At 27.0% G+C, this 27,481-nt stretch overlaps 2 protein-coding genes and 1 long non-coding RNA gene across 4 annotated transcripts in view; 1 reads left to right on the forward strand and 2 right to left on the reverse strand.

Moving 5' to 3' along the window:
* The window catches only part of LOC136079548 (uncharacterized), a 135,530-nt gene extending 113,233 nt beyond the window's left edge, over window positions 1-22,297 (forward strand). Inside the window, exons 11-12 of one of the 2 annotated variants that reach the window (XR_010638019.1) lie at window positions 17,257-17,413; window positions 17,516-20,616. Coding sequence is in view for 1 of the 2 variants with exons in the window: in XM_065795379.1 (XP_065651451.1) it covers window positions 17,257-17,301 (45 nt within the window). In the remaining variant the exon portion in view is untranslated. Of the gene's footprint in view, window positions 1-17,256 lie in introns of both variants that reach the window. The other variant, XM_065795379.1, reaches the window with a different exon arrangement.
* LOC136079547 (uncharacterized) lies at window positions 5,052-9,045 on the reverse strand. The gene is made up of 2 exons (XR_010638017.1): window positions 5,592-9,045; window positions 5,052-5,239 (listed from the first exon to the last, which is right to left on the reverse strand). It is a non-coding gene; the product is annotated as an uncharacterized LOC136079547 (long non-coding RNA).
* LOC136079161 (ATP-dependent DNA helicase PIF1-like) lies at window positions 21,333-22,843 on the reverse strand. Its single transcript, XM_065794883.1, has 3 exons — window positions 22,640-22,843; window positions 21,632-21,860; window positions 21,333-21,496 (listed from the first exon to the last, which is right to left on the reverse strand). The coding sequence occupies exons 1-3, from the start codon at window positions 22,841-22,843 to the stop codon at window positions 21,333-21,335; spliced, it is 597 nt and encodes a 198-aa protein (XP_065650955.1).
* Between the last annotated feature and the right edge of the window lie 4,638 nt (window positions 22,844-27,481).

Raw genomic sequence — 27,481 nt, forward strand, 5'->3', positions numbered from 1 at the left:
AATATAACAGAAAATGTAAAGAATTAAAAAAATAACTATAACAGCCCAGCTCAGCCCCACAACACAAAACACAGAAACAATAGCCCATAGCATAAGATATTTGTAAGCACACATTACAGACATTACTATGTCTCTCCAAAATATTTTAAAAAGAAAAGATTATAAAAAGGTAGACAACTTAACGTAAAAACACGGCCAAATAACACCACAAATTAATTAGATATTTTATTAACTAAAATACTTGAATTAAAAAGATTTAATTTATTATAATATTGAACAATTATGGATCAACAACTTGAACAATTATATCATAAAATAGCAAGCAACTTGTAAAATATTTTATATATATAGTCATTATCAATTGTGGTATTAAGAAATACGTAAGAGTTCAGTAATTACATTTTTTATTAATGCTCCATGTACTAATTCTTATTTAACTTTCATCTAAGAGAAAGAGAGAAAGTGTTTATAAAACAGCATATTAAAAAAAGTAAAAAGGACACGCAATAAATAATATTAACTGGTTTTATTAAGTTACCAGTAAACAAAATTGTTTTTACCTTTATTATTTTAAGTTCCAGCTTCTCTCTAAATGTTGACTAATGATTAATAGAGTAAATTTTATATCATTAAATTTACAAAATTAAAACCATCATTCAATAGTAAGCAAACTAATCAAGTGATGACAAATGCAATTAAGAAAAAGAACATAATTATGTTTGATTTTATAAAAAAAATTTAAAATCATTTTACTTTAAAACTGTTATCAATTGTTACTATAAAAAATAAAACTCATTCTTAGTATTGTTCTGAAGTGTTTAAAATCAAATAAACATTAACACTGCTTGACACTGAATTCTGGCAAGTAAATTTTCTGCTCGCCGAGCAGCCTTTTTACATTTCAACAATGACTAATTTCATCTTCCCTAGCTATACCTTTTTTCATTTGGACAACAATTATTTTCGCCTATTAGAATCTACACAACTAAGTTTTTTGCCTATTATTAGCCATATACATACATATATATATATTTATATATATATATATATATATATATATATATATATATATATATATATATATATATATATATATATATATATATATATATATATAAATATATATATATATATGGCTATTTCCACGATGGAAGAGATAAATTTCGTGTTTAAAAATTTCTTTTTTCAAAAGGTTTTATTTCTTTAACCGAGTAGATAAATTTGATGAATGTTAGCAACTGTTTGTTCTTTTTATTATTCGAAAAAGTGAGTAAAATTTGAGGGCGAGTTATTGCAATATTTTAAACAAAACATATCCATATTTTTGTTTAGAAAGAATCTTTGAAATTACATATATGTCTTGAGTAAAAAAACTTTTACTCTGGCAAGGATTTTTTAGAGATTATATATTTTAATGTAAACTTTTATTCATTACTAAAAAAAAAATTGGTCAAAAAGCATTGTATTAACATATAGTTATAGTTTAAAAGCTGTTGCGTCACTAAACCCATCGACGGGATAATTAGCGTTTTATTAAATAACGCGGTAAGGAAGTCAAAATATCATCCAAAAGTTCAGATTTCGTTGTGGGCTTTCAAATTTTTTAAGTTCGAATAAATTTTTACATTTTTGAATTGTGAAGGGCTATTAGTAAATATTAGTAAACTTTTGGATTTATGTTAACATTTTCTTATAAAGTTGTAAATTTTTAAGAAATGAAATCAAAATTAGAAGTAAAAAAAAACGTTATGCAGAATACCAAGCTAGTTATGTTTCTCGGAATGCTGATAAAAAGAAAGAAATGTCCAGAGTTAGATCTAAGAGATTCTAATGATTGATCTAACAGAGTTAGATCTAAGAGATTCTAAAAGATTGCTAATGATAACATTTTGAATGTCTGTTAACATTTGTTTGATAGAAGGTTTGGATTCCATTCTTAAACCGTAATTGTTTTCTAAGAAGGATAGGTTTTCATCTACTCGAGTTAAATTGGTAGAAACATCCATGCTTGTTAAATGTAGGATGGTATTATTTTTAAATGTAGGTTTGTTTATATTGTTAGGAGTCAAGGGGTAAACTAAAATCGTTCAATACATTATAATGTTCGCTAGCTTCTTTTTTATTTTTTTTTATTTTTAAATAATATGTACTACAATCGTATTTATTTACATCTAAAACATCGTCAAACGTTAAATTGTTCATTTTTTCTTTTTTTCTTTTTTTCTTGTAGTCTTTTCTTCAAAGGTTTTAAAAAAGTACTAACATATTTGCTAAAGTTTTTAAAGTAAATGTCTTTATTTTCTTCGTTAATAGGTAATAAATCTTCTCGTTTTAGTTTGAATGTTGTATTTAAATCGCCTACTACTCCCAATTTATAAATATAAACGGGTAAATAACCTTCTACTGAAGGGTTAGAGCGCTTAGAGGCTTTGATAATAATAACTTTTTTGGTAGTGTCCCAATAGGGTTGATTACGAGTAGTCAATTTGCTAAAGGTGTCTTTGGGATCTATTTTATATATTTTCAAATAACATTCAGTTCCAATGGATAGAGGTTTGTATATTTTTAATTTATCGTTTTTGTATTCTTTTTCTGCTCGGTGTAACATGTTGGAAGAAAAATGAAGTCCTCGTCTTTTGTCGTCACGATATTGATCGACTAAACGAAGAGCTTTACCTTTGGCGTCGTCAGCATCCAAATCTTCAGAAGCTATTCCACTCGTTACTCTTTCTTTTTCGTTGAGTTTTTGTTCAATGTCCTCAATATAAAAACTCTAATTGTTTTTTTGAAGTTCGCCTTGTTTTCTTAAATTTTGATAAAGTTATTTTAAACGTTCTATTGTCGATTCGGCCAAGTAAGCTTTTCCATAATTTTTCGAACTAAAATGATAAATGTTTTGTTTATAACACTACTCTTCCATTTTGTTATTAAAAAAATTTTCCACCTTGATCGGTTTGCAAGTAGATAAAAGTTTTATCGTCTCTTTTAATATCTTCAAAAATATGTTTAAAACTGCTAAGCACTTAGTCGGCGGTTTTTTTACTAGTGACTCTCAAATACACTCTTTTAGATACTCCATCTACCACAACTAAACAAAATTCAGGTCGATGAGGAGCAAAATTTAAATTAAAACTGTTCATATCGGCCAAGTCAGCTTGAAAATATTGCCGAGGTCTATCGTATGAATATTAATGAGTTTCGTAAACATAAGGTTTCCTAGGCGCTTGTTTTTTAACGTTGACATCAGTTGTTTTTTTAAAAAGTAAAGTGACATGTGACCAAGCTGTTATGAGACCGTTCCATTTGGCATAAATGGAATTTTCTAAAACCGTTCTTAATTGTTCATTCAGTTTCAAATCAGTTGGATTTTTTTTAAAGTGTCCAATTGAAGCAAAACTTTTTTATTTTAGGTACGTCTGACAAAGCAAACAAACGAATCGATAATTTGGTCAGTTGATCTTCTACAAGGTTATCGATAGCATTTCTCAAGTCGTTTTTCATTTTTTTAAAAAAATTTTATTTGTTAAAATGGCTTTCGGTCTTTATCTTCTGCTCTTTTTCTCATCGATCTCGTTTCTAATGGTTTTCTTCTTAATCCTAGTCGTTCTTTTGTAGTTATGCTAGTTTCATTAGCATTAGTTGCACTGGCACTAGCACTTGTTGGTTCTGGTAATGCAGTAACACCTAATAATTCGGGAGCAGTTTCACGTGTTTCAGTAGGTTCAGTTTCATGTGTATCAGTAGGTTCTTCTCCTTTTTTAGTTTCTATTGATGCTAAATAGGGTTCAGATGTTCGTGGTTCTTTTTTTGGGTGTAGGAATATGTAATAATAAAGACCTTGTTAACGGATGAGTGAATAAATTTTTATTTTTAAAAATGGTAAGATTTTTGCGGCCGTGGCGCAGTGGTTAGAGCGCTTGCTTTATAAGCAGGAAATCCAGGTTCGAAACGAGCACAGGATAAATTTTCGCGTCACTGTAAGGAAGGAGGCGTGAACTTCCTAGTTAAATGCACTTCCGCTGATTGAAAAAAGTTTTAAATGTTAAATAGAGCAAAGTTTCTCCGACAGCTCTGCTGGCTAGTGCGTTTTCGTCATAGTTATTTATCATTCAATCGTAAATATCTTTATTGGGTAGTAAATAACTTCGCTTGAATGTATTCTCTCAAAATTTCAAATTTGAAACCTCGACACATTTCGCCATATTGTAAACATCTTTGTTAAATAATGTTTCTTGTTTCTGATAATATTTCAAAAGCTCTTTTGCCACCAAAACTTTTATCGCTTATGGATTCGCTTTCTATAAAACCAGAAGTCATGACAGTGTAAGGATCTTGAGCTAGAGCGCTAGCATATACACCTTTGGATGTTAACTTAGTTTCGTCTTGGAAGGGTATGTTGTATTTTTTAATAAAGCTCCATGATTTTGCAAAAGTAAGTTGTCTAATTTGGTAATAATCGGCTGCTATTCTCATGCTGCCTACCCCAGTGAAAAAGCGCACATGGGATACGCGTGGATTTTTTCCATATGTAACCCACGTGGGGATTATTATTTTGTCCCATGTGGGTTTCATATGGTAAATCCCACATGGATTCCATATGGCAAATCCCATATGGGATACGCGTGGGTTTTTACCATATGTAACCCATATGGGGATTATTATTTTGTCCCATGTGGGTTTCATATGGTAAATCCCACATGGGTTTTATGTGGTAAATCCTACATGGGATATAGGTGGAAAATACTACATGTTATAGATCTTAAATGCCACATATTTTAATCCAAATGGTACAAAAGTAGTCAATACTAGACAAATGAAAGTCTTCTATGATAATTTTTAAAATTCTTTTAATTTAAAAATTACTTAAATAGTAATTTAAAATTAATCATCGAAGCTTTCAGAGAGGCTTAACTTAATCTGGTATTTGCTACTTTATCCCATTTGGTATTCAAAATGTGTAGCATTTTTGATCTTTTACATGTGATGTTTTCCACCTATAACCTATGTGGGATTTACCATAAACTATTAAGACGAAATTTTATAAAATTAAAAAACGTGTTGCAAAATGAATTTATTTTAAAATAAATGCTATTAATCAATACATCCAAAATGAATATTAAAAATATTATTTTTTCTTTTGCGATTTACACGCCGTTTTTTGGCGATTGAATTAATTAAATCGCTTCGGCTTGCATAATACCAAGGTTTTTAGTATCTTCTAACTTTCTTCAAACATTTTCTAAAAAAAAAAAAAAATACAAATATATATAAATATATATATATATATATATATATATATATATATATATATATATATATATATATATATATATATATATATATATATATATATATATATATATATATATATATATATATATATATATATATAGAGAGAGAGAGAGAGAGAGAGAGAGAGAGAGAGAGACAGAGAGGCAAAGAGAGAGAGAGACAGAGAGAGAGAGAGAGAGAGAGAGAGAGAAATTTTAATAAGTAAAATTATTAGTCTAGAAATATAAATTAATAGACAGATTGAAGTCATTAATGACTACAATATTTCACAAATAATTATTTCCTAATTTATTACTTACAATGACTAACGTATTATGGGTAATTGAACACATATTATGCGTAATGAGCTTGAACCCATGAGGAGAATCCTGAAAAAAAGTGATCAATTAGGATAAGTAGTTAAACAAAAAAACAAAAACAAAAATGTAAAAACCTACTTTTTCAATGATGTAGACGTTGGGTGCAATAGCCACTGGATGCAAAAGTATCTTTACTTTTTCGTCACACACACGGCCTTCTATAATAACAGGCCTTGACATCGCGCAAAATGCCGTAAAAACTGAAGGCCGATTAAACTTTCACTTTTACTTATATTGATATATTTTTATATTAGGTAGGGTGTTATGGCAGTCTATGTTTTCTAATAATAATCTCTAGTAAAGACGGAAATATAAAAAGAAAACCAAAAAGTTGTTAAAAGATAATCATATTTTTCGTATTTCAAATTTCATTAAGAATATTTATGTAATATTAAATAGTATCAATAACAAGCAGAACCATAACAAAGTTTATATCTATATATTAAAAAGATAACTGTATTTTTAATTTTTTTTGCTAAAAATGGTAACAATAAAAATCACCAACAATAAAAAACACCAACAAAAGTTGATTCAAGCAAAAAAAAAGTTTTATCAATATATCTCAACAGGGTAAATATATACAAATCCAAACATATTGAAAGACATATAGGCTAATGAGAAAATAAAAAATATAACTAGTAAATAGCATAATTAATTACAAAACTAATTTTCACATAATTTATGATAGCTTTAGTATTTTGGGAGTGGTAATTAGTGAGTAATTCTTTAGCAGAATATTAGAATATACTCTGCATTGTTTTTTTGTGATTTTAAATTAATATTTAGCAGTAATGAACTAAAACTGAGTAACACAAAATATTCTGTATAAAGGGTCAGTAGCACCTTGAAAAAAAAAAGCAAAATATTGACCATTAGAAAAGAGCATCAGAAGGAATTTCAAGTCCGCCTCTGTTTAGGCAATACAGATAACTTCCATATTTATAATAATAATTGGTAGAATCATTATAAATTTTTATTTCGCTTTTTTGCACATAGCCAGCTATGTAAACTATAGCCACTAATGTAGATTTATTAACTGAGCTTTCAAGATCATGTATATTATCCAGAAGTTCTTTTTCATCAGTAGAAATATCTCTAAAACATATGTCACAAGTATGACCATCGATACCATCAACAGGAATGTCAAGTTGTAATATCAATTTAGTAAGTTGAATATTAATTTTTTCAAATACAGATTTAGCGTTTATAAAGTAAGTACCTCCAGATCCCTGTCAAAGCTTAGAAAAAGCTTTTTCAAGTGGATCTGTTGAAAACCAACCTAATAAGACAAACTTTGCTCCATTACTCATCAAAGTTTCTACAAGATCAACAAAGCCATAACATGAATGCGCTATTGCATTGCTAGTATCTAGCGTAAGCTGTTTTACACGCTTACCTGTAGGTTTCATAAAATTTGACAGTTCAGCAATATCTCGTAGCAGTTGTAACTGTTGATCACCAACTGAGTGGATTTCTTTGCATAATTCATTTTTAAACCGAATGCCAGCACCAGGTGCTTTGACATTAACAACATTCGAAAAAAAATTATTTTTTCAATAAATACAGCAGTACCTTCAAATGCTTTATTTTCAATCTCTGGATGCGTTTTTAATACAGCTACTGTTTTTTTGCAAAAAACAGACAAACAAAACTTTACAGATTGTCTCTCTATTGGTTTTGGATAAACTGATTTAGCTGTAAGTTTAGAGAGTTTAAAAAGACTATTACACTCAGTTTTATATACAGTTTCTAAATCACTCCACTTAGCCAAAGCCAGTTCTTTATTGTTCAAAAACTGAAGTTCCCCAGTCTTTTTTGTCAACCAATTGTTTCGTATAGATTCTAGTAGATGCACATAATCATACAATAAATATATACCTGATGTTGTTAACCATGGTTTACTATCAACTGTTTTAAACATTCCAAAAAATCTTTGATTTACACGGTTACCATCAGTAATTATTACCAGTGTCTTACTATTTTCGATATTATTTATTGTATAGACAATTTGTTGACATTGAGCAAACTGAAATTCAGAGGAAAGATTTGCAACAGGTTGAGCTCTACATATAAATTCTGGACCTCCAAAAAGACATTTAATCATACATGATAAAATTGTTTTAGCTAACTTTTCAGGGTAGTTTACTGCTTGACCAAACAAAGCACCTCTTTGGTAAAGCAATGAAGCTTTGACATAGACCTCATCAATTAGTAGTATGGAAATTCTTTTTAATGGATTTAAATTCATAAAAATACTATTTATGAAATTAGGTCCTCCATTGAGCTTATTTTTGAAGTCAATCATGTCCTTATACTTGGCAACTTGTAGTCAATACACAAACAATCGTATAAACTTCATTGTAGTTGTAATTGATATTGTAGTTGAAGTTGAGATAGTCCGACTTGCACAGAGATACACAGCATTTCAAAGGCATTTTTTAAGGTATTTAAAAAAACTAATCGTTAGTTTGACAATATTATTACCTTACAATGTTAACGCCTTGAAACTTACAACGTTATCGTCTTGAAGTTGCGCTATCTAATTTATAAACCAATTAAATTTTAAAGATTTATTAAAAAAGCGCAAACACAAACTTTCGTCTAATGTTAAAAGATGAAAATGTAAACGCAGTATTAGGAATTGGCCTTCAGTTTAACAAATTTGTTGCGCGATGTCAAGGCCTGTTATTATAGAAGGCCGCGGTCACACATAATATAATATTCTGAAACTAATAAACAAACATCTAAATTTCTATAAGTAAATTTATTCTTTGATCATTGCCTTTATATCCTATCTTATTTTCATATCATAATCTATTATGGTATTATTTATATAACATATCACAACAATATTATTAAATTTGTGATGTTCAAATATCATATGAACATTCTCTAACATGTTCATATGATATTTGAATATAGTTCTTGAGTATATTATCTGCAAACAATTGACTGATGCAAGTTCAAATGTTGTCAAAAACCAAGCATGCATGCATGGGACACTGCAGTGTCCCACAAAGAAATGCTGGTTTGAAAGTCAAATTTTCTTTATTAAAAAAAAATATTAAAATAGGGGGGAGATAGGAAGGTTTCCGTAATTTTTTTTAGGCTCCAAAACTTTTAACTTTATATATAATAAGGATCATAAAACTAAGGGACTTACGAAGTAAATTGAGGAACAAAAACAGGATATTTACAGAAACTTTTCAATTTTTAATCTGGAGTACCAGTGTAATTGGGAATTAAGTCGCTGGGTCCAGTATTCAAAGTAATATGATCTAAAGTAATATATAAATTAAATAAAATGCTTTAAAATGCATGCAGTTATACATATAACTCCTGACAGTTAACTATACGTATAACTAGTTATACATAAAATTTATTATATAAACTTATTTTCTAAGGTTATGCTTGAACAAATTAGTACCAATTAATTCAAATTCAAGATTTAGTTCAAGTTCAAGTTCTTATTTGTTCATTGTTTTTTCACTATTTTATATTTAATTGTTCAAATTTGTTAACTGGTACTAATTCTTACTTCAGTAAGAATATTTATCATTGTTGAACGTGATTTTATTAGTAACTTAATTTTACTTTCAACATATTTTGACAACACCCTTTACATTTTAAATGATGATAGCTTTACTTTTCTATTGATATTAAATTTATTACGTTTCAATAACTCAGATTGAATTTTACTGAAATATTGTAAGGTTTGTAAGAATTTGCTGTATATCAAATGGCTGTATATCAAATATATATATATATATATATATATATATATATATATATATATATATATATATATATATATATATATATATATATATATATATATATATATATATATATATATATATATATAGTATTTAGGCTATGCCAGTAGATAGAGGGGCAGTGTGAGTTTAACAATAATTAACAATGGGGAGGGAATGTTGAGACCAAAATAATGTCAATTAAAAAATTGAATTAAAAAAAAAAAGTAAATTATTTTATTTAAAAAAAAGTAAAACAATTTATGCTAGCTTTGAGCAGGTTTTAGAGGTGTTTACACCAACAATGTGGTCTAAAAACTTCTTGCTTTTGTTGCTTAAAACTGTTGAGGATCATAGGAAAAACAATTTAAATTCAGAAATTAGCTTGCTTATCTGAAAGAACAATTTGTGTTTTTATTTTTATTTTAGTACTGTTGAGAATAAACGTATAATTGAACCGGAAAAAAATTGATGGTATATGCATTTTTTATATTATATTACCAGTTCAGATATACCATCATAATATGATAACAAAAACTGACATCATTTTTAATGGGAGATGGCAAAAAATTGACTGAGTTTGATAAAGGGTGAAGGTGTTCAATAAACCTGGTCATCATCTGACATCATTATGCATAGATGATCCTATGATTTAGGTAAAATAAGTAATCAATTTGCCATATTTCTCTTTAGAAAGTGTAAGAAAAAAGCATTGTTATGATGAGAACCTACCTATTGAGCAAGCTTGGACCACCTATTTTTTAAATTTGAGAGACAGAAGTGGAAGTGCGAATCGCAAAAGAACTAATAACAATGCTCTAAATTGATTTTAACTTTGTAGACTAACATTAATATAGTATTTAGAAATAATAAATGAAGTTTACATGATTTTTATAATTTGTATTTATTTCCATTAATTATCAGTTGTCAGCCTATTTTATAAAATGAATTAAAAAACTATTTATTTATAGTATAATATTAATACATAAATACTAGTTTCCTAATGCTATTATCATCACAATGTTAATGGTATTCATTTTAAAGTGAAATTTTGTATCAATTTTATTGTTTTAATGTTGTATATATATATATATATATATATATATATATATATATATATATATATATATATATATATATATATATATATATATATATATATATATATATATATATACATATTATTTTTACTTTATTTAAAATGACATTTGATATACAACAAACCCCTACAAAGCTTTCAATAATTCAGTTATGATACAATCTGAGTTATTGAAATGTAATAAATTTAACATCAATAGAAAAGTAAAGCTGTCATCATTTAAAATGTAAAGGGTGTTGTCAAAATATGTTGAAAATAAAATTAACAAATAAAATCACGTTCATCAATGATAAACATTCTTACTGTAGTAAGAAATAGTACTAATTAACAAATTTGAACAAATAAATATAAAATTAACAAAAACAATGAATAAATAAGAACTTCAACTTGAACTTTAACTAAATCTTAAACTTGAATTAATTGGTACTAATTTGTTCAAGCATAACCTTAAAAAATAAGTTTCTATAACAAATTATATGTATAACTAGTTATACATATAGTTAACTATCAGAAGTTATATGTATAACCATATCAGGAATTATATGTATAACTATATTAGGAGTTATATGTATAACTATATCAGGAGTTATATGTATAACTATATGCATTTTAAAGTATACTATTTTATTTAAACATTACTTTAGATTATATTACTTTAAAAACTGGACCCAGAGGCTTTATTCCCAATAACACTGTGGTACTCCAGATTAAAAATTGAAAATTTTCTGTTAATATCCTGTTTTTGTTCCTCAATGTAGTTTGTAAGTCCCTTAAGTCATAAGGACCTTATTATATCTAAAGTTAAAAGTTTTGGAGCATAAAAAAAGTTACAGAAACTTATCTCCCCCACCACCACCACCCTATTTTTTTCTTTTTTAACAAAGAAAATTGGGAATTCTTTGACTTTCAAACCTGAATTTTTTTTGTGGGACACTGTAGTGTCTCATGCATGCATGCTTGGTTTTTGACAACATTTGAACTTTCATCAGTTAATTGTTAGCAGATAATATACTCAAGATCTATATTCAAATAACTATTATATTATCCTAATGATACGTCTATTTGCACAAATCTTAATCTTATTTCTATAAAGAAAGATAAACATTATTCGTGGTACTTATATACTTGCTTGCCATTCTCTATATTAATATAAAATATTTTCACACAATATAAATGTAACGCAATGCAATGTCGATTTAAAATTTTCTTTTTTTTAGTTTTTTTTAAAAAGTTTTTTTTTTTAGTTTCCAGCTTTCAAATTAATTCCCATGCAAATCCCACATGAAACCCACGTGGGATTTCCCATGTGTGTAAATACCATATGGTTCCCACATGTAACCCATGTGGGATTACCCACATGGGTTTAAGGTGACAAATTTCCATACGGATACCACATGGGAAAATCCGTCCCACGTAAATCCCATCAATCCCACACGGAACCCACGCGGAACCCATGTGGGACGCGGTTTTATTTTTCACTGGGACAGAGTGAGAAAGGGCAGTAAAGTTAAGAATTCGTTAGCACTAAAGGAATATTGTTTTGGATCGTTTATTTTTCAAAGGCAAAGTTGGTAACATTGTTAATAATGCTCGCTATAGATTCTTCTACATCTACAACATTGGCTTGATATAGAATATAAATTTTTAAATTGTTCAGAGTGGCTTTTTCGTTTCTCGGTTTAAAAACACCTGAAGAAATTTGATGAATCCAAATCGATAATTGACTTGATTTTTACACATATCGACGAGATATCTCGGTAAGTTGGGAATTTTTTTTACAGATTCGTTTTTATAAAGCTCTTCTAAAATTTCGCTCGAATTGGGTGTTTCGTGAAAAATTAAAAACTTACTAAGAGGTGTCAAAGTATAAATTTTCTTATGAGTCGATGGAATAGTGTTTAAAGTAGTAGATCGCGGTAAAGTGTTTAATGTAAATTGAATAGATGTGGGTGGCTACTAAGAGATTTGTCTTGAATAGGAAATTTTCTTAAATTTCTCATCATTCTTAATGATTCGCTTAAATTTCTTTGATCAATTTGATCATTGAATTCGCTTTGTTTATTCAAATTTATATGGTTTTAAAAGCGTAAGCATTTCCTCCCACGTTGAGATATGTTTTCCATTTTTCTTAATTGCCTAATAATTTTGTAGCTAGATCACTATTAAGCATAGTATCTAGAGGTAGCAAAGCATTTAAATTTTTTTGAAAGCTCACTTCACCAGCAATTTGATTTTCAAAATTGAAAGGATCTGAATAGTTAAGAGAAGAGGGTAAATCATATCTCTGCATAAACTGAGACAAATCCGATCTGTTCGATTCTTCCGATTCTAGATTAACTTCTGAATTTTCTTGTTCGTTCATTTGCAATAATCTTTTATTTAAAAAATCCATATTGTAGGCATTTTTGGCTGATACTTTACGTAAAGTTGATAAAGGAGACTAGTGATAAGGTCCATATCTATTCATGTTTCATAAAAACACAAACTATTTTGAAAAAAGAGTTTTTTTTTGAAAATAATCAACGTCAAACTGTTGTCTTAATATGTCGATTACAGTTTTTGTAGGTTGTATAGTGTCGAATGAGATTAATTTATTAGCATAATAATTTATAATTTTGTGATAAAGTTTAAAACGAGGAGTTGAAATATTCTTTTAAAACGTTGTAATTGTTATAAACAAAGCTTGATATAGCCTAATTTTTATCTTTCATTTTTTCTTTTTTCATGATAACTTTTCCGTTTTCATTAAACTTTGGATACGGATATAAATATTCTTTGACAAAGAGTTTAATTTCTATACAAACGTATTCTTGAACAGCGTTTTTTATTTGTTGTCTTTTGTGATCTGATAAAAGTTCGCATTTTAACTCCTTTATAGCATTAAAACGTGTCAAAATTTCTTTCATCTATATTTTATTTTCGTTTTCGTCAATGTCTTTTCTTCTAACCATTTTGGGGATAAAAATTTGTCCTCGAACAGCCAACTTTTGTCTCATGGCTTGACGTTTACTCGCTTTGTTTGAAGGATTGCATAATTCGTAATTGTTTTGTAAAATTCGTAGAAATTCTTCACTTTCCCAATCATTCAGAATCAGAATTGGGTCCACCGTCTGAAGGTTCGTATAAAGATTTGTCTGAAGAATCGCACAATCCATATCGTTTTTGTCTTTTAGTTTCTTCGAGTAGTTGTGTTGTTCTTTCGCTTTCACTCCATTTTCTTTTTTTTATCGGATTTTCTTTTTCTTTATTTATATAGTTTTTATCTTCCTCGTCGGCTTTATTCTCCATCTCTTGATTATAGTTGTTGTGATGAGACTTGAGATAATAATGATTTTTTAAATGGGGTGCCTTGACGTAGGGAAAGGATTGAAAACTAACAATTTTTTGTTAACGCTCATGTCTTTATAATCAAAGTACAATTTGCCTTGATCGTCTACTGGAATAAATACTTTTTGTTCTTTACTCGTAATCTGTGTTCTTAAGCGTGCAACCGAACTGTTTATTTTAAACAAAGCCAAATGACCGTGTTGATTAGAAGTTTATTTATTTAACAAATCGCTTATAACGTGATGACGCATTTTACCAGTATAAGGAAAATCGTTTTTAAATATTTTTTCAATCTCGCTGTTGTTATCAAAAGAAATAATACATTTGTTATGAGACACTAAATTGTTCCAACATTGACTGGCTTTAGAAGGTACCGAATGAAAAATGGTAATGGTACCTACTCCGTAATGAGATCCGCTAGAACATGCGCTAGTATATTGTTGACTTTTTAAGCAAAAAGCACTAATATCGTCGAATAGAAGTATTGTTTTTAATAGTCGAAAATCACTATTTTGAAAACCGTATTTATCTTTTGAAAAAGCAATGGCTCTCTGTATTACTAAATCTAAATTTTCTGGACTGTTAACTGTTATAATATGATAAGCTTCTAAATTATTTTTAGAAGATTCGATCATATTTTTCTATGTTTTGTGTTGAGATTTGCTAGGTTCTCTCATTTGTATAACAAATAACATTTTTGCATCAGGAAATTTTCCACAGTGCAATAATTTTCCTGCCATAATCGATTATCCGCTGTTTCTAGGTCCTGTAATAATTGTATTTTCAGGATATACATCTTGAGTAGGTTTAAAAATATTAAATTTAACTTGTGAATTGGTTTCTTCGTCTTTGAGTTCAGTTTCTTTTGATGTTCCTTTTAAGTAAAAATCATGAAAACCTTTTTTGTTTAATATTTCAGTTATAGATCTACCATCATTTTTGTATAACGGTTTCTCTGCAGGTTGTTCTACAGTGTCGAGTTTTGGTTCAAGAGGTTTTTCTTCTTTTTTTTCCATTTTTTAGTATAAATAAAAAAACAACAATTTTTTTTTATTTATATCTTTTTTGTTACAAAAATTTTTTACAAAAAACGGTCTAAAATAATCTTTTTAATGTCCATTCTTGGTATGTTATCCAACGCGTAGTTGTTCTATGGTTCGTTACAATTCCATATTTTTAACATTTCAAAACTTTTATCCTCAATATATCTGTAATCTGTATCAATAAGATCGTGTTCGTATTCGCTTACTTTTAAATATCTTCCACATGTTTTCCAATCTCGATTTAATCGTCTTGCGATTTCTGTTAATAGTATATTATCAATCATTTTTTTCTTTTTCTAAAAGACAAGTACAATTAGAATGTACTCTATTAAAATTTTCAAAATGAACACAATCTTCTTCATAACATCCTACGTGACACACAAAACGTAAATAATCAATCAAACATTCAGTACAACAATTTAAAAATTCTTCAAAATTTAAATCTCGCCCGTTGAGAGTAATGAGAATCAAACGTGAAGTATAAAAATCTTTATTTTTATTTTAAAATAATGAACTTCGTTTTCTGTATTTTCTACTAAATAAAAATTTTTAAAACCAATTTCTTTTAATTTATTTTCAAGTTTTTGTGTTGTTAATTTTTGATCAAAAAAATAAAACTCCATATTTTTATTTATAAAAAAATTTTTTTTACAAATTTATATTCTCTTTAAGATCATATAATAAAGGTATCAAAACTTTACGAATAAACATTGTCATTGTTTGATAACGTTCTGATTGTTTTATAATATTGTTTTCAATTTAAAGTAAATTTTGAATGTGTTCATCACTACAAAATTTTTCCGTATCAGGTAAAACAATTAACTTGGCTTTTCGTAGCGGTTCCAAAAGATAATGATGTCGATTTTTAGTCATGACTCCGTCATCAAAAACATAATTTTTTTGTGTAAATTTTTTTAAAAAATCAATAACGTGCGTTTGTATTTTAACTTGTTTGTAATTGACGCTCATTCTATTTTGTTCGATAGGTTGATTTTCTTTTACCACTGGAAAAAGAAGTTCTCTAAACAATCTTTTAGCTGCAAAAGTATCAAAACCGTTAACACAATTTGAAAATAAAAGTTTAGAATTGGGTACTCCTTTAGATCTATTTTTGTAATAGTTTTCTTTTTCTTCGTCTCCATTGACGCTGTGAACCCTATAAAATTTAGGTCCCATAGCAAAAGCTTGAGCAATGTAATAAGGAGGTGGTATTTCGTTTTGAAAATGATCAGTTTCTTTGGCGTAAAGAGTAGAATAGAAAGGGTGAGTTTTTTATAATTTGAATAATCTGTCCAACGATCGCCAAATTTTTAAAAAAAAATCCATTCTTCTACTTTTTCGCGAAACGTTGAAAAAAGTGTGTTGTTTTTATTTTTCTTTTGCGTAATAAAAAAACAATCAGAATCAGTATCTGTTACTACTAAATGTTTTTTAGCTTTATTATTTCTTAATACTTATCCCAATTCACAACTAAAACGTCCCACGTTGAGTTTTGCATAAGATAAAATTTGTGGAGCCACAATACGTAAAGATTTGTTAATTAATTTACAGTTTTCGCTCGCTGTTAAAACGAGAGCATTTTTATGATCTTTTATTTTTAAGTGTTTAAAGACGTCTTTCTTTTCATGATGATTGTTTTCATCGTGAAATAAAATACTTTTTGTTTTGACATCGCTAATCAAATTGAAAAGATTTTCTTTAAAATAATCGCCGTAATTAAAATCGGCAGTGTCGTAATAATGTAAACATACTTATTTTTAAAAAACGTCCAATTTATATTTTACAGGTTCAACGCCAATAAACAGTGATCCGTTATATAATATATTTTGAAAATGAAAAGGTTAAACAACAAAGTAAATTAAAAAAGTAACAATTTATTATCTTCATCAGTTTGTCCTTCTCAAATTAAAACATGGCGAAGGTTTTGAAAATTTTCAATGATTTTTGAATTGCTTTTTCTTTGAGATTTAAAAAAACGGTATTTAGTTTTAGAACAATTTGTTGACTTAATGTTCCGTAATGTCCATTAATTTGCAATATGCAAGAAGCATCGACTACTTTGTCTCCCTTTTTAATGGCTGCTTTTCTTTTTTCCATTTTCTTTTTACCATTTTTTAAGCTAGTGGATAACGCCATAGAGGAAGTACTTTGTAAATTTTTTCAACAACACATTCACAACACGTAGTCAACCATATTAAAGTGTTTAAAATTTCAAAAGTTTCATGCGAACTTAATTTCATGACCAATATAATGGTTTTGTCTTTTTCTCATATTTTCCATTGTTTTCATTCCATATTTTACATTGATTTTGAGATAACGTTTAGATACAATTTCAGCTGGAGAATAATCCTGTAATGATATATTTTCTTTTTCAACCATAGGTGAAAAACCTCCTATTTGAGCTTGATATTCTGGTTTCATGGTAATTTGACAATGGACTAAAGCACTAGTTGAGAATCCGTTTAAATTAACACGGTGATATTTTCGAATCACAAGGTCGTGCATTTCAAATCACAAGAATATTTCATGTGAAAAAAGGTAAAGGTTTTAATTGAGCACCACCATATTGACCATTTTCGTCCATAAAAATTAAGCAACCTCTTAATAAACTATTGTTTAATTTGAGTTCTTTAATTTTAGGTTCAGAGTATTCTGTATCAATGGGGTACTTTTGTGTACCGTTGGTTGCCCCCTCGAATACCCTTTTCAATCATTTTTTGATGTTCGTTTGTCGGAGGAAATTGAATATGAATTAAACTGATTGCAGAATTTAATTTGCTTGTATAACTAAAAATGCTCACATGATTAAGATAATGAAATTTTGTAAATTCAAATGTTCTTTCATCAAAGTCAATCATAACAGAACCTAAAACTACTGTGTCGAGCTCAGTATATATATGTAATAGAGATTTTAAAGTTTTTAAATTTAAAAAGTTCCACAATTTTTGAACGACTTCATAAGCCTCTTTGATTTTTTTCATTTCTTCTTGTAAATTGTTTGACTTCATTAAATCGTTTTGAGCAAACATTTTAATAGGTGGAAATATTTTATTTTCAATGTTTAATAGTTCGTCTGTTATTTGCGAGTAAGGAAATAATGTTTTTTAATGAAACAATTTTTAAACTCTTGATTGACGGTTAAATTATGAATTTCAAGATGAAAAGGTCGTAAATAATGCAACATGGTGTTGACAATTTGATTTTGAGCTTTTTGAGATAACATACTACTCGCTTGCTCTAACGAACAATTTAAAATTTTCAAGCTGTCCACAAATTTAATAGATAATATTAGATAATATTAACTTTGCTTACATTTTTAGATATAACAAAAACATCTTGCATGCTTCTATATTTTATAAAAGCATTAAAAGGTGATGTTTCAGATTCACCCAAATGACCGTATAAAGGAATATCCAAAAAGTTTTTTAAACCTTCCACAATCATAATACGATTGTAAAAGAAGCGTTGTGCGCAAAAATAGGACAAAACAAATGTTGACTATATCTGCCTAAATTTTTGTTGCAATAATCATGAGCTAATCGATAAACTTGTCCTGAAAAATGAATACGAAATTCGTTATGATTTAACCTTTTTATTTCTTGAGGAGTCGTGCAAGAAAATTTATTTTTATAAATCTCAGATTGTCGTATTTTATCTACAGGATATCTACAAATAGAACATAAAGGATTTTTTTTTTTGCCATATTAAATTTCTTTCTTCACATGTTATATTAAAATTTTGAAAACGCGGTAAACATATTTCATAAGCAAATCGAACTAAAGTATCTGCTCAAGCTTTTAAATCATAAACTCTTAATTCTATTTTTAATTTTTCTATATTTTTGTGAGTCGAATTTAACTTTTCCTTACAATATACGTCTGTGTGTTTTGTGAAGTAAAGAAACTCCTGGTTGAAAATAGGGAGGCAGACACATTAAAGGATTTCTTGCTAAACTTTCAATAGTATTTTCATAATAAAAAATCCATTGGGTGATAACGTGTCCTTGTTCATCCAAACCAAAACATTCTTTTGCTAATGTTTCATGAATGCATTGAATTACAATACTGTGACAATGATAACTCAACTTGAATAAAGGTTTGACTTTAGATGTGGCGTTCCCTTCAGACTTTGAAATACTCGTTTCACAATCAGACGTCATTAAAAAAGGAAATAAGTTTCTACTTGTGCATACGAATGATTTTTGCGGACAATAGTAACTAAAACAATCGCTGTATGTAAATTTGTCTGGTTTATAATAACCTTCACATTCGTGTGAGTCTCTAGTAAATTTTTGTCCGCATTCTGAACATTGAAAAAGAACACGTGACTTGTTAGCAGAAAAATGTAAAGTAGAAAATTTTTCATTCACCACGCTTATAGCATGAAAAGAATTGTTTTTTCAAAAAAATACAAACTTTTATGGTGTTGATTATTTTTCTCTGTTGATTCGCTTTATTTCTTTCCTCGTCATTAATAAAAAATCTTTGCGAATCTTGTTCGTCTTTGGTAATGTTTGCGCTTTCATATACAACTTTTAATAATTCTGTAAGTGTACTTTTATATTGCCATTTTAATTTAGAATGCAATAAACGAAATTTGGTATTATTTTTGTTAACAGCAAAAATTTTAATGTTAATACGATCAAAAGTATTTTCGTAAGCAAAACAGTGACACAAATCAATAAAAGTTTGAAATGACATATTTTTCGATTTTTCTTTTAAATTTTGTAAAACGTTCTTCCAAGCAAGAATATTTTGTTCATCTTGATTTTTAAAAACGAGTTGTAAAATATTTTCTTCTGAATGTAAATCGGTTGTATTTTTTTCCAAAACTTTTTTATTCCATTCTTTAATCGTGCACACATTCCATTGTCGAGCCAACAAAAAGATAAGAAAAGCAGAATAAAAACATAAACCAGGTTCAAACAAAATACTATAGAAAAAACGTTTTTCCAAAAACATTTTTCTTTTTTGTTCATAAGAGAGTTTAGTATAAGAAAGACCTTTTTCTGAATTTTGCCAATGTGTTATAGAATGAGGTCTATACCATTCACCAAACCATTCGTCTACATCAATTTCTTTGCTCCTATTTTGTTGTTTTTTAAGTAAAAGTAATTTTTGTTTTTTTCGTAATATGTTTTATTATGCTTTTTCTTTTTTTGAATTTGTACATCTGTCATGAGCATTTTTCTTTTATAACCCGACAATTCAAAATCTCGTAATTTCATTATTGATCTTTATGTTAAATTAGATAGAGTTTTGATTTTAATATTATATAAACGTATCAACCTCCATCCACTATCGTTTTCTAAAATATTAAAAATTAGCACGAACATTGGCATCTTGAATAAAACGTAAATTATTCGGTCCTTCTAAAGGTTTTATAAAATAAACAAGTGAATTGTAACAACGTTTCAACACATTACAATAACCATCTTCAATAGATTTGCAATATAAAGTAACAATATTATAACCAATTAAAAAAATTTGAAACAAGTCAGCAAAATGTATACTATTTTTCATTTGTGTTTCAAATCCTTCCAATGTTTTTTGTTCTACGTAATAAACAATTTCATCTGGGCTTTGAATTTCAGAATAAAGTTGCGATTCTTCAATAATATCTTTATCTTTATAATCATCTTTGATGTAAAAAAAATGTTCAGTGTATATAGTGTTGTTACTAAATTTACTTTCCTCAGTTTGATATTCAAATTTCATTTTTTTACATCTGAAAAAAAAAAACTACATGTATTTTTTATAAAATTCCAAAACATCCGAATCAACAGTTATACTTTCAAATATTTTTCGTAATTCTAATTTATTATTAACAATTATAAAAATATCATTACTATTACAAACTCATGGTAAAGAAACATAATAAAGACTATTATTAAAAACTTTTGAAATAAAATTAACAACTGCTTTATTCATTGAACTTCCTTGACCATTAGGTACAGTAAAAGAAAAAGCTAATTTTAAAGGTAAACCCAATCTTTAACCTACAACGGCATGAGAGCAATCTAAAATCTCTTCTTTGACACATTCAATTTTGACTTCTTTTCCATTCATATTGACCCAAACAGCATTATTTTCTATTAAAATGACTGTACCAATAGTACCATTGCACAAACCTTCCTCGACATTGATATTTCTCACAGCCATAACAATAGCACCAATTTTAAGATGAACAGCTGCTGGAATCTGAAACGAACATTGTATGTTTGAATTTTTAATAACGTCTTTAGCATAAAACCAATAATCTTCGTGCTTTTTACTCTCCATTTTTTATTATTATAATCATCCACTTCCATATTTGTAAAAAATAATCAAGTATATATATAATTCAAATTTTCATCTTTTTTATAACAACGTGGCAAAAAATAATCAATAGTTTGGTCTGAAACTTGTCCAAAACGTATTTCATTAAAAGCTCCAAAAAATTGCGCATCTTCTTTTTGTCAAAAGCATTCAGTTAAAACCAAAACTTGTGTCATGTATTGACGCCATATTTTAGATTTAAAAACAAATTCTCCTTTAATAGGTGGTAATTGAAAAAAATCACCACAAGCAATAACTTGTATACCACTAAGTAGTTCATCATAACATAGTTTAATTTCACAAGCTATTAAATGTAATAAATCAAATGTTTGAGCGTTAATCATTAAAATTTCATCAATAATTAAAATATCAGTTTCCAACCACGTTTATTTAATGTCTGGATGCATATGTCGTTTATAATAATCTAAACTTTTAACACCTGTGTCTATACCAGTAAAAGCATGTATAGTGACACCATTTAATAAATGAGCTGCTATTCGTGTACTCGCTGTAATATGTATTGTTTTATAAATTTGTTTACTTTGAGTAATTTCTTTCACGATATAACTTTTTCCACAACCAGCACCCCCAGTAAAAAAAAAATTGATTCCTTCATTGAGCCATTGAAGAGCTTTTTGTTGTTGTAAAGGTAACATTTTTTTTATTTGCTAAAAAAAATTATTTTGAATATAAATACATAATAGCATTTTTTATAAAAACATCATAAAAATAATGTTCGTGTCAACGATTTTTTCCAGTTTGCATGAAAAATTGTCTTGACCATTAACAATCGTCAAAAACTTTATAGTCAACATTTCATCTTCTTTTAAAACGTTTTTTGTCCACTTAATAACTTGAGCATTTTTTTATTATCATTTTCTCTTATTTTATTCATCTAAAAAAGTTGACATTTTAATTCACTTGTTCAAAACATTTATCACAATATATAAATGAACAACTTCGCTTCCAAACTTTAGAATATTTAAATTCATATCAATCTTCACATTCATTTAAATAATGTTTACAATTTTCAATTTCTAGACATTTTTCTTTCACATGTTTTAATAAATCTTCTTTAGATATATTGTTATAAAAATAAAAAAAACTTTCAAAATTTAAATTCAAATAAACATGATGATGTATTTTAATATATTGAAACACCATCAAAATCAATATAGAAGGTATTCTTTTAACTTCTTCAATAAAAAAACCATCCGATTCGTAATTCAAAAAACACAATCTACAAGATTCACATAAAGTTTTCTTGAAGTAAATGCGTGCTGTTTAATTTTTTCCAAAGTCTCTGTATGATTTTGATTGAATTTGTATAAGCTTTCCATCAAAAAATCCAAATCATTTTCTGTTAGTTCCATTTTTTTATTATGTAATCTAAAAAAAACAAATTTTATTATAAAAAAATATTTTATTCTACATATAATGCATTTACATGTTTATATCTCTTTTCAGATTCATTATTTTCTGAACGTAAAATTTCAATTTTGTTCATTTTACATTTTAAACATATATTGTTTGCTTTACAAGGACATGAACCTAAACAAAGAATTTCGCTTTTAAGATATTCATAAGTCTTCTTTAACAAATCTTCTGTTAAACCAATTTTTTTTGCAGACAATACAATATTAATTTCCATTTTTTTATTATGTAATCAAAAAAATTTTTTTTAAATTATGAAAAAATTACAAAAAATAATTTAATTTGTTGTTTCCATTTGATATTTGTTTACGAGATCGTTGTTGTTTAAATATTTTTTTAATTTTATAAATATTTCTCGACAAGTGCCGCATGCTTCAAAATCAAAAAGTTCTTGATAAGTGTCACATGAAACAGAATTACAAATCACACAATCGTTTGTAGAAAGCATACATTTTTCTAATTCACCTCTTGCATCAGATTTTACAACATAATCTAATAATCCATCAAGATCTTTCTTGACTACTTGTTCATATAAATCAAATTCTTTAAAGGTTGTTTTTGACATTTTTATTATGTAATCTAAAAAAATACAAAAAAAAATCAATAATAATATCCATTATTGTTATTATAAAGACTTTCTCTTAATTCAGAAATAAAAATGTCATTTTTTTTGTCTGTACAATCTAAACACAATTGTTCTCAAAATTTACAATTAAACATTTCTTCTATTTTATATTTATGAATAGGAAAAGTCATGTTTAAGAAATATTTTGAAAAAGCACTCTTAATAGAGACTTTTTTTATCATAATGTAAAATTCTTCGACATTTTCAGCTGAACATTGACAACTAAAACAAACAAATCTATCTTCATCATATTCTAAACAGTTACATATGGCTAAAAAACGGATGTCGTTCTCTTGATTTCGATAAATTTCCATTATCTGTTCTTGAGTCAACTTGAGTTTAGTTGAAGTTTTTTTTATTATTTCCATTTTTTATGTAATCTAAAAAAATATATTATATACAGTTTTTAATTCTATATAAATATAACAAGAATTCAAATTACAAAACACACAATCAGGGAAACATTCACATTGAGCAATTTTACAAAGAGCCTCATATACAGCACCACGTTTTTTACAAATAAAATAAAGTAATTCTTTCATACAGTCGAGTTTTTTCGCAATCTTTTCACACATTTGTAATTCATGCTCGCTTAACAATAACATTGAAGCGTGCAATTTCAATGAATTTTCCTTTTTAATTTCAAACATGGATTTTTTTATTTCTTTGGTCTCATCAGATGGATAACTTATAACTCGTAATTCTTCTGGTTTTATTTTATTAACTTCTTTGACAAAATGATCAAATTGTTCTCGAGTCATTTCTTTACGAGCGCTCGCATGAAAATCTTCAAATGGAAATAGAGGTAAAAAGCGATCATCATACTCCCATTTTTCAACATCTTCACGAACATTATTGTAAATATTATCTCATATGAGTTCAAAAAAGAGAGGTGCAAGATCTTTGTTCACAATTTTATCATCAACGATAGCCAAACTACCATCTTCATTTTGAACAATTTCAACTTCATGAAGCAAATCCACTTTTTTTATTATGCAACCTAAAACAATAATTACAAAATTTTTTTATAATATAGTATAAATTTCAAATATTTCAAGTACCATTTCTTTAATATTTTCTTCGTGAATATATCGATGAATGCGATCATAAGTTCTTTTACAAGATTCACAAAGATTAAAACCAGTACAATTTTCTTTTGGACAAGATTCTGCTTCTTGCGTTAACATTCGTATCGTTTGACTTTCATCATGAATAGCAGCTTTTCTTAATAAAAGTAGAGAGATTAGATTTTCAACATAAAATCAAAAATCTGACATTTTTTTGTTATGTAATCTAAAAAAAATACAATAAAAAATAAACTAAAAATTATTTATTAAAAAATTTATTTTTTTCGTTCATCGCATAAACAATTTTAGTCTTTGACAATTTGGACACAGTTCTATGTATTGAGATATTGTTACTGCTGGTGTCATAAAACTATTGGATGGTCGTAGTATTATTTTTACCATTTTTTTATTATGTAATCTAAAAAAAATACAATAAAAAATTAAATTATCTAAAAAAATTCCTTTCATTACATTCAATTCGTTATTTGCATTCAATTTATTCAATGCATAATCAATTTTAGTCTTTTGAAATTGTTTAAATTGTATATATGGACATGTTGTTAGTGCAGGTGTCATAAAACTATTGGATGCTCGTACTGTTATTTTTACCATTTTTTTATTATGTAATCTAAAAAACTAAAAATACAATTTATCATAATTACAATAAAAAAATTTAATATGAGTTATCAAGAAGTTTGTTTACTTTATTGATTAATGTTTCAAGTTCAGATAACACGTCATTTATTTCTTTAATATGTTTTTGACATTCTAAACAAAGAGTTTCACATTCACAAAGTTTTAAATAATCATTAGCTGAAAGTTCTTCTTATATACCTGTTTCATTTTCCATTTTTTTTATTATGTAATCTAAAAAAAAATACAATAAAAAATTTATGAAACCATTTATCTAATCTAAACAAAAAGTGCTCAAATAATCCATCTTCTTTATAAATGAACGTTGTAATTCTTCACGAAAACTAATTGTTTTTTCAGTCTTATTTTCAAAATAAAAATAATTCATTATTTCTTTGCGAAATTCAGGAACATTTTTTTCAATGTACTCAAACATAACCACATCTCTTTCTTTTTGTTTTTCTTTCTCTGCTACTATTTCTTCATTAAGACGATCAATATTTTCTCGATTTGTAGTAAATAGTTTGTACATTGCTGGCATATAAACTTGTAAAGTTTTAAATCTTTCTTTAAAACAATCTTTTTCAGCATTTTCTCTTAATAATTTATACATTTCATCCATAGCTTCATTTAGTCTGTTAACATGAAAATTTTTAACAAAATGTTTAGCATCTTCACTATATTTAACAAAATATTTTACTATTTTATATTCAAAAGCAGTATCAGCATTATGTTTATCCAATTTTTTGTAAATATGAGAGATGTATTTTCCATATTTATATTCTTGAAGGAAATCCATTTTTTTTTTAGTTAACCTAAAAATACAAAGTTTAAAAGTACAAAGTTTAAAAATACAAAGTTTAAAAGACAAAAAAAATATAAATAGGATACAAAAAATATACTCATTAAGAATATTTATAAAACTAGTGATAAAATAATTAATTTTTTTTTAACATTAATCTTTCTTCTTGCTTAGATAAATAAATAAAATCTTTCATGTCTATGTTGGCTTTTATATGCATGGCTTCATCTCTTCTCGAGAATTCTTGTTTTTCTTTTGTTACTATAAACTCATCTTCTTCGATCGCAAGATTGCAAAAGACAATCATATGAGTTGTCAATTCTATTAAAAAGAGACGTAAATTTACATATTTTTTTATAAGCTCGCTATTTTTATTTATAATTTCTGTTATTTTTTCAAACTCTCCCAATATTCCATCTTCATGATCATCGATGGTTAAAAATTCTTTAACGATAACAAAATGAAAATAAAAAACAGGAGATAATCCTTCGAAATCTTTCCACAGTTCGTGTTCAGAATGATGTAGCTTACAATATTTGACAATCCATTTTGTGTGATCTTCTGTCCATTTTAACCTCACTATTCATTTTAATTAGTTGACTAAAAAAATTATAATAGAAAATTTAATAAACAAAACAAAATCATGAGAATTAATACTTGTTGTCATTGTTCTTCTTATCAAACATTTATAATATTCTCTCAAAACTCTTCTACAATTTAAAATTTTTTTATCGTTTGCTGTTATGATAACTCTATTTTTTAATGATAAAACAAATCGACCGATTTATTGCTCTCTATAAACATTTCCATAAGAACTTCCAGATACATGTTGTGTATTTTAATATCATCCCAAACATAACACATCAAAGATCTATCTATATCGCAAACACAATTTTTCATTTCTTTTAATTTTTCTTCATTGATATCCATCATTTGAGCTCCATCAACAATTTGTAAAAAGTTTAACATGTCTTGAAACATATCACACATAGCATTGCTGTCTTTTTTAATCAAATCCCAATTATTTATTTCCATGTTTTTATTAGACAATCTAAAAAAATAATTACAATTGAACAGATAAATTAATAAAATCATATTCTAAATCGTGAGTATATTCAATATGTTTATAACTCAAAGTTAAAAATTCTGAAAAGTTTTCTGCAAAAATTTTTAAATTATTTAAACAACTTTGAATATAAATATGCTTTTCAATTGCATTCATACCATCTATCAAAACTATTTCTATTGAATCCATATATAATTTTTCTGTATCACGACAAGCGAGCTGAATTTTAGAAAAAATATCCAAATAAGATTCTAGTTTATTTAACGACATAACTTGAATTGCTTGCATAAAATAGGTCTTCATAGTATTAAAATTCTCAAGCACATTACTAAATGAATTTGTCTGAAAGTTTTCAACATAACCCAATGTAATTGTTAAACGACAATATTGTTCTAAATCGTGGTGTAAAATAGTATCCCAAGCCCGTTTGATATAATACAAGGGATTAATTTTTTAAATAATTTTCTAAAAAAAATTACAGCAAATATAGCAAACATTAAAAAAACTACTTAATTTTACATTTGATATATAATTTATTTTCGACTAAATATTCATTAATGTCTGTTTTTTTGATAAAATTACAATATCCATAACCAACATTTTCTTCATCTTTTGTTGGACGTTGAAAAGAAATATTATTCTCAGTAATACAACTTTTTTTC

Source organism: Hydra vulgaris, chromosome 04, assembly GCF_038396675.1.
Source record: "Hydra vulgaris chromosome 04, alternate assembly HydraT2T_AEP".
NCBI classification, from domain to species: Eukaryota; Metazoa; Cnidaria; class Hydrozoa; order Anthoathecata; family Hydridae; genus Hydra; species Hydra vulgaris.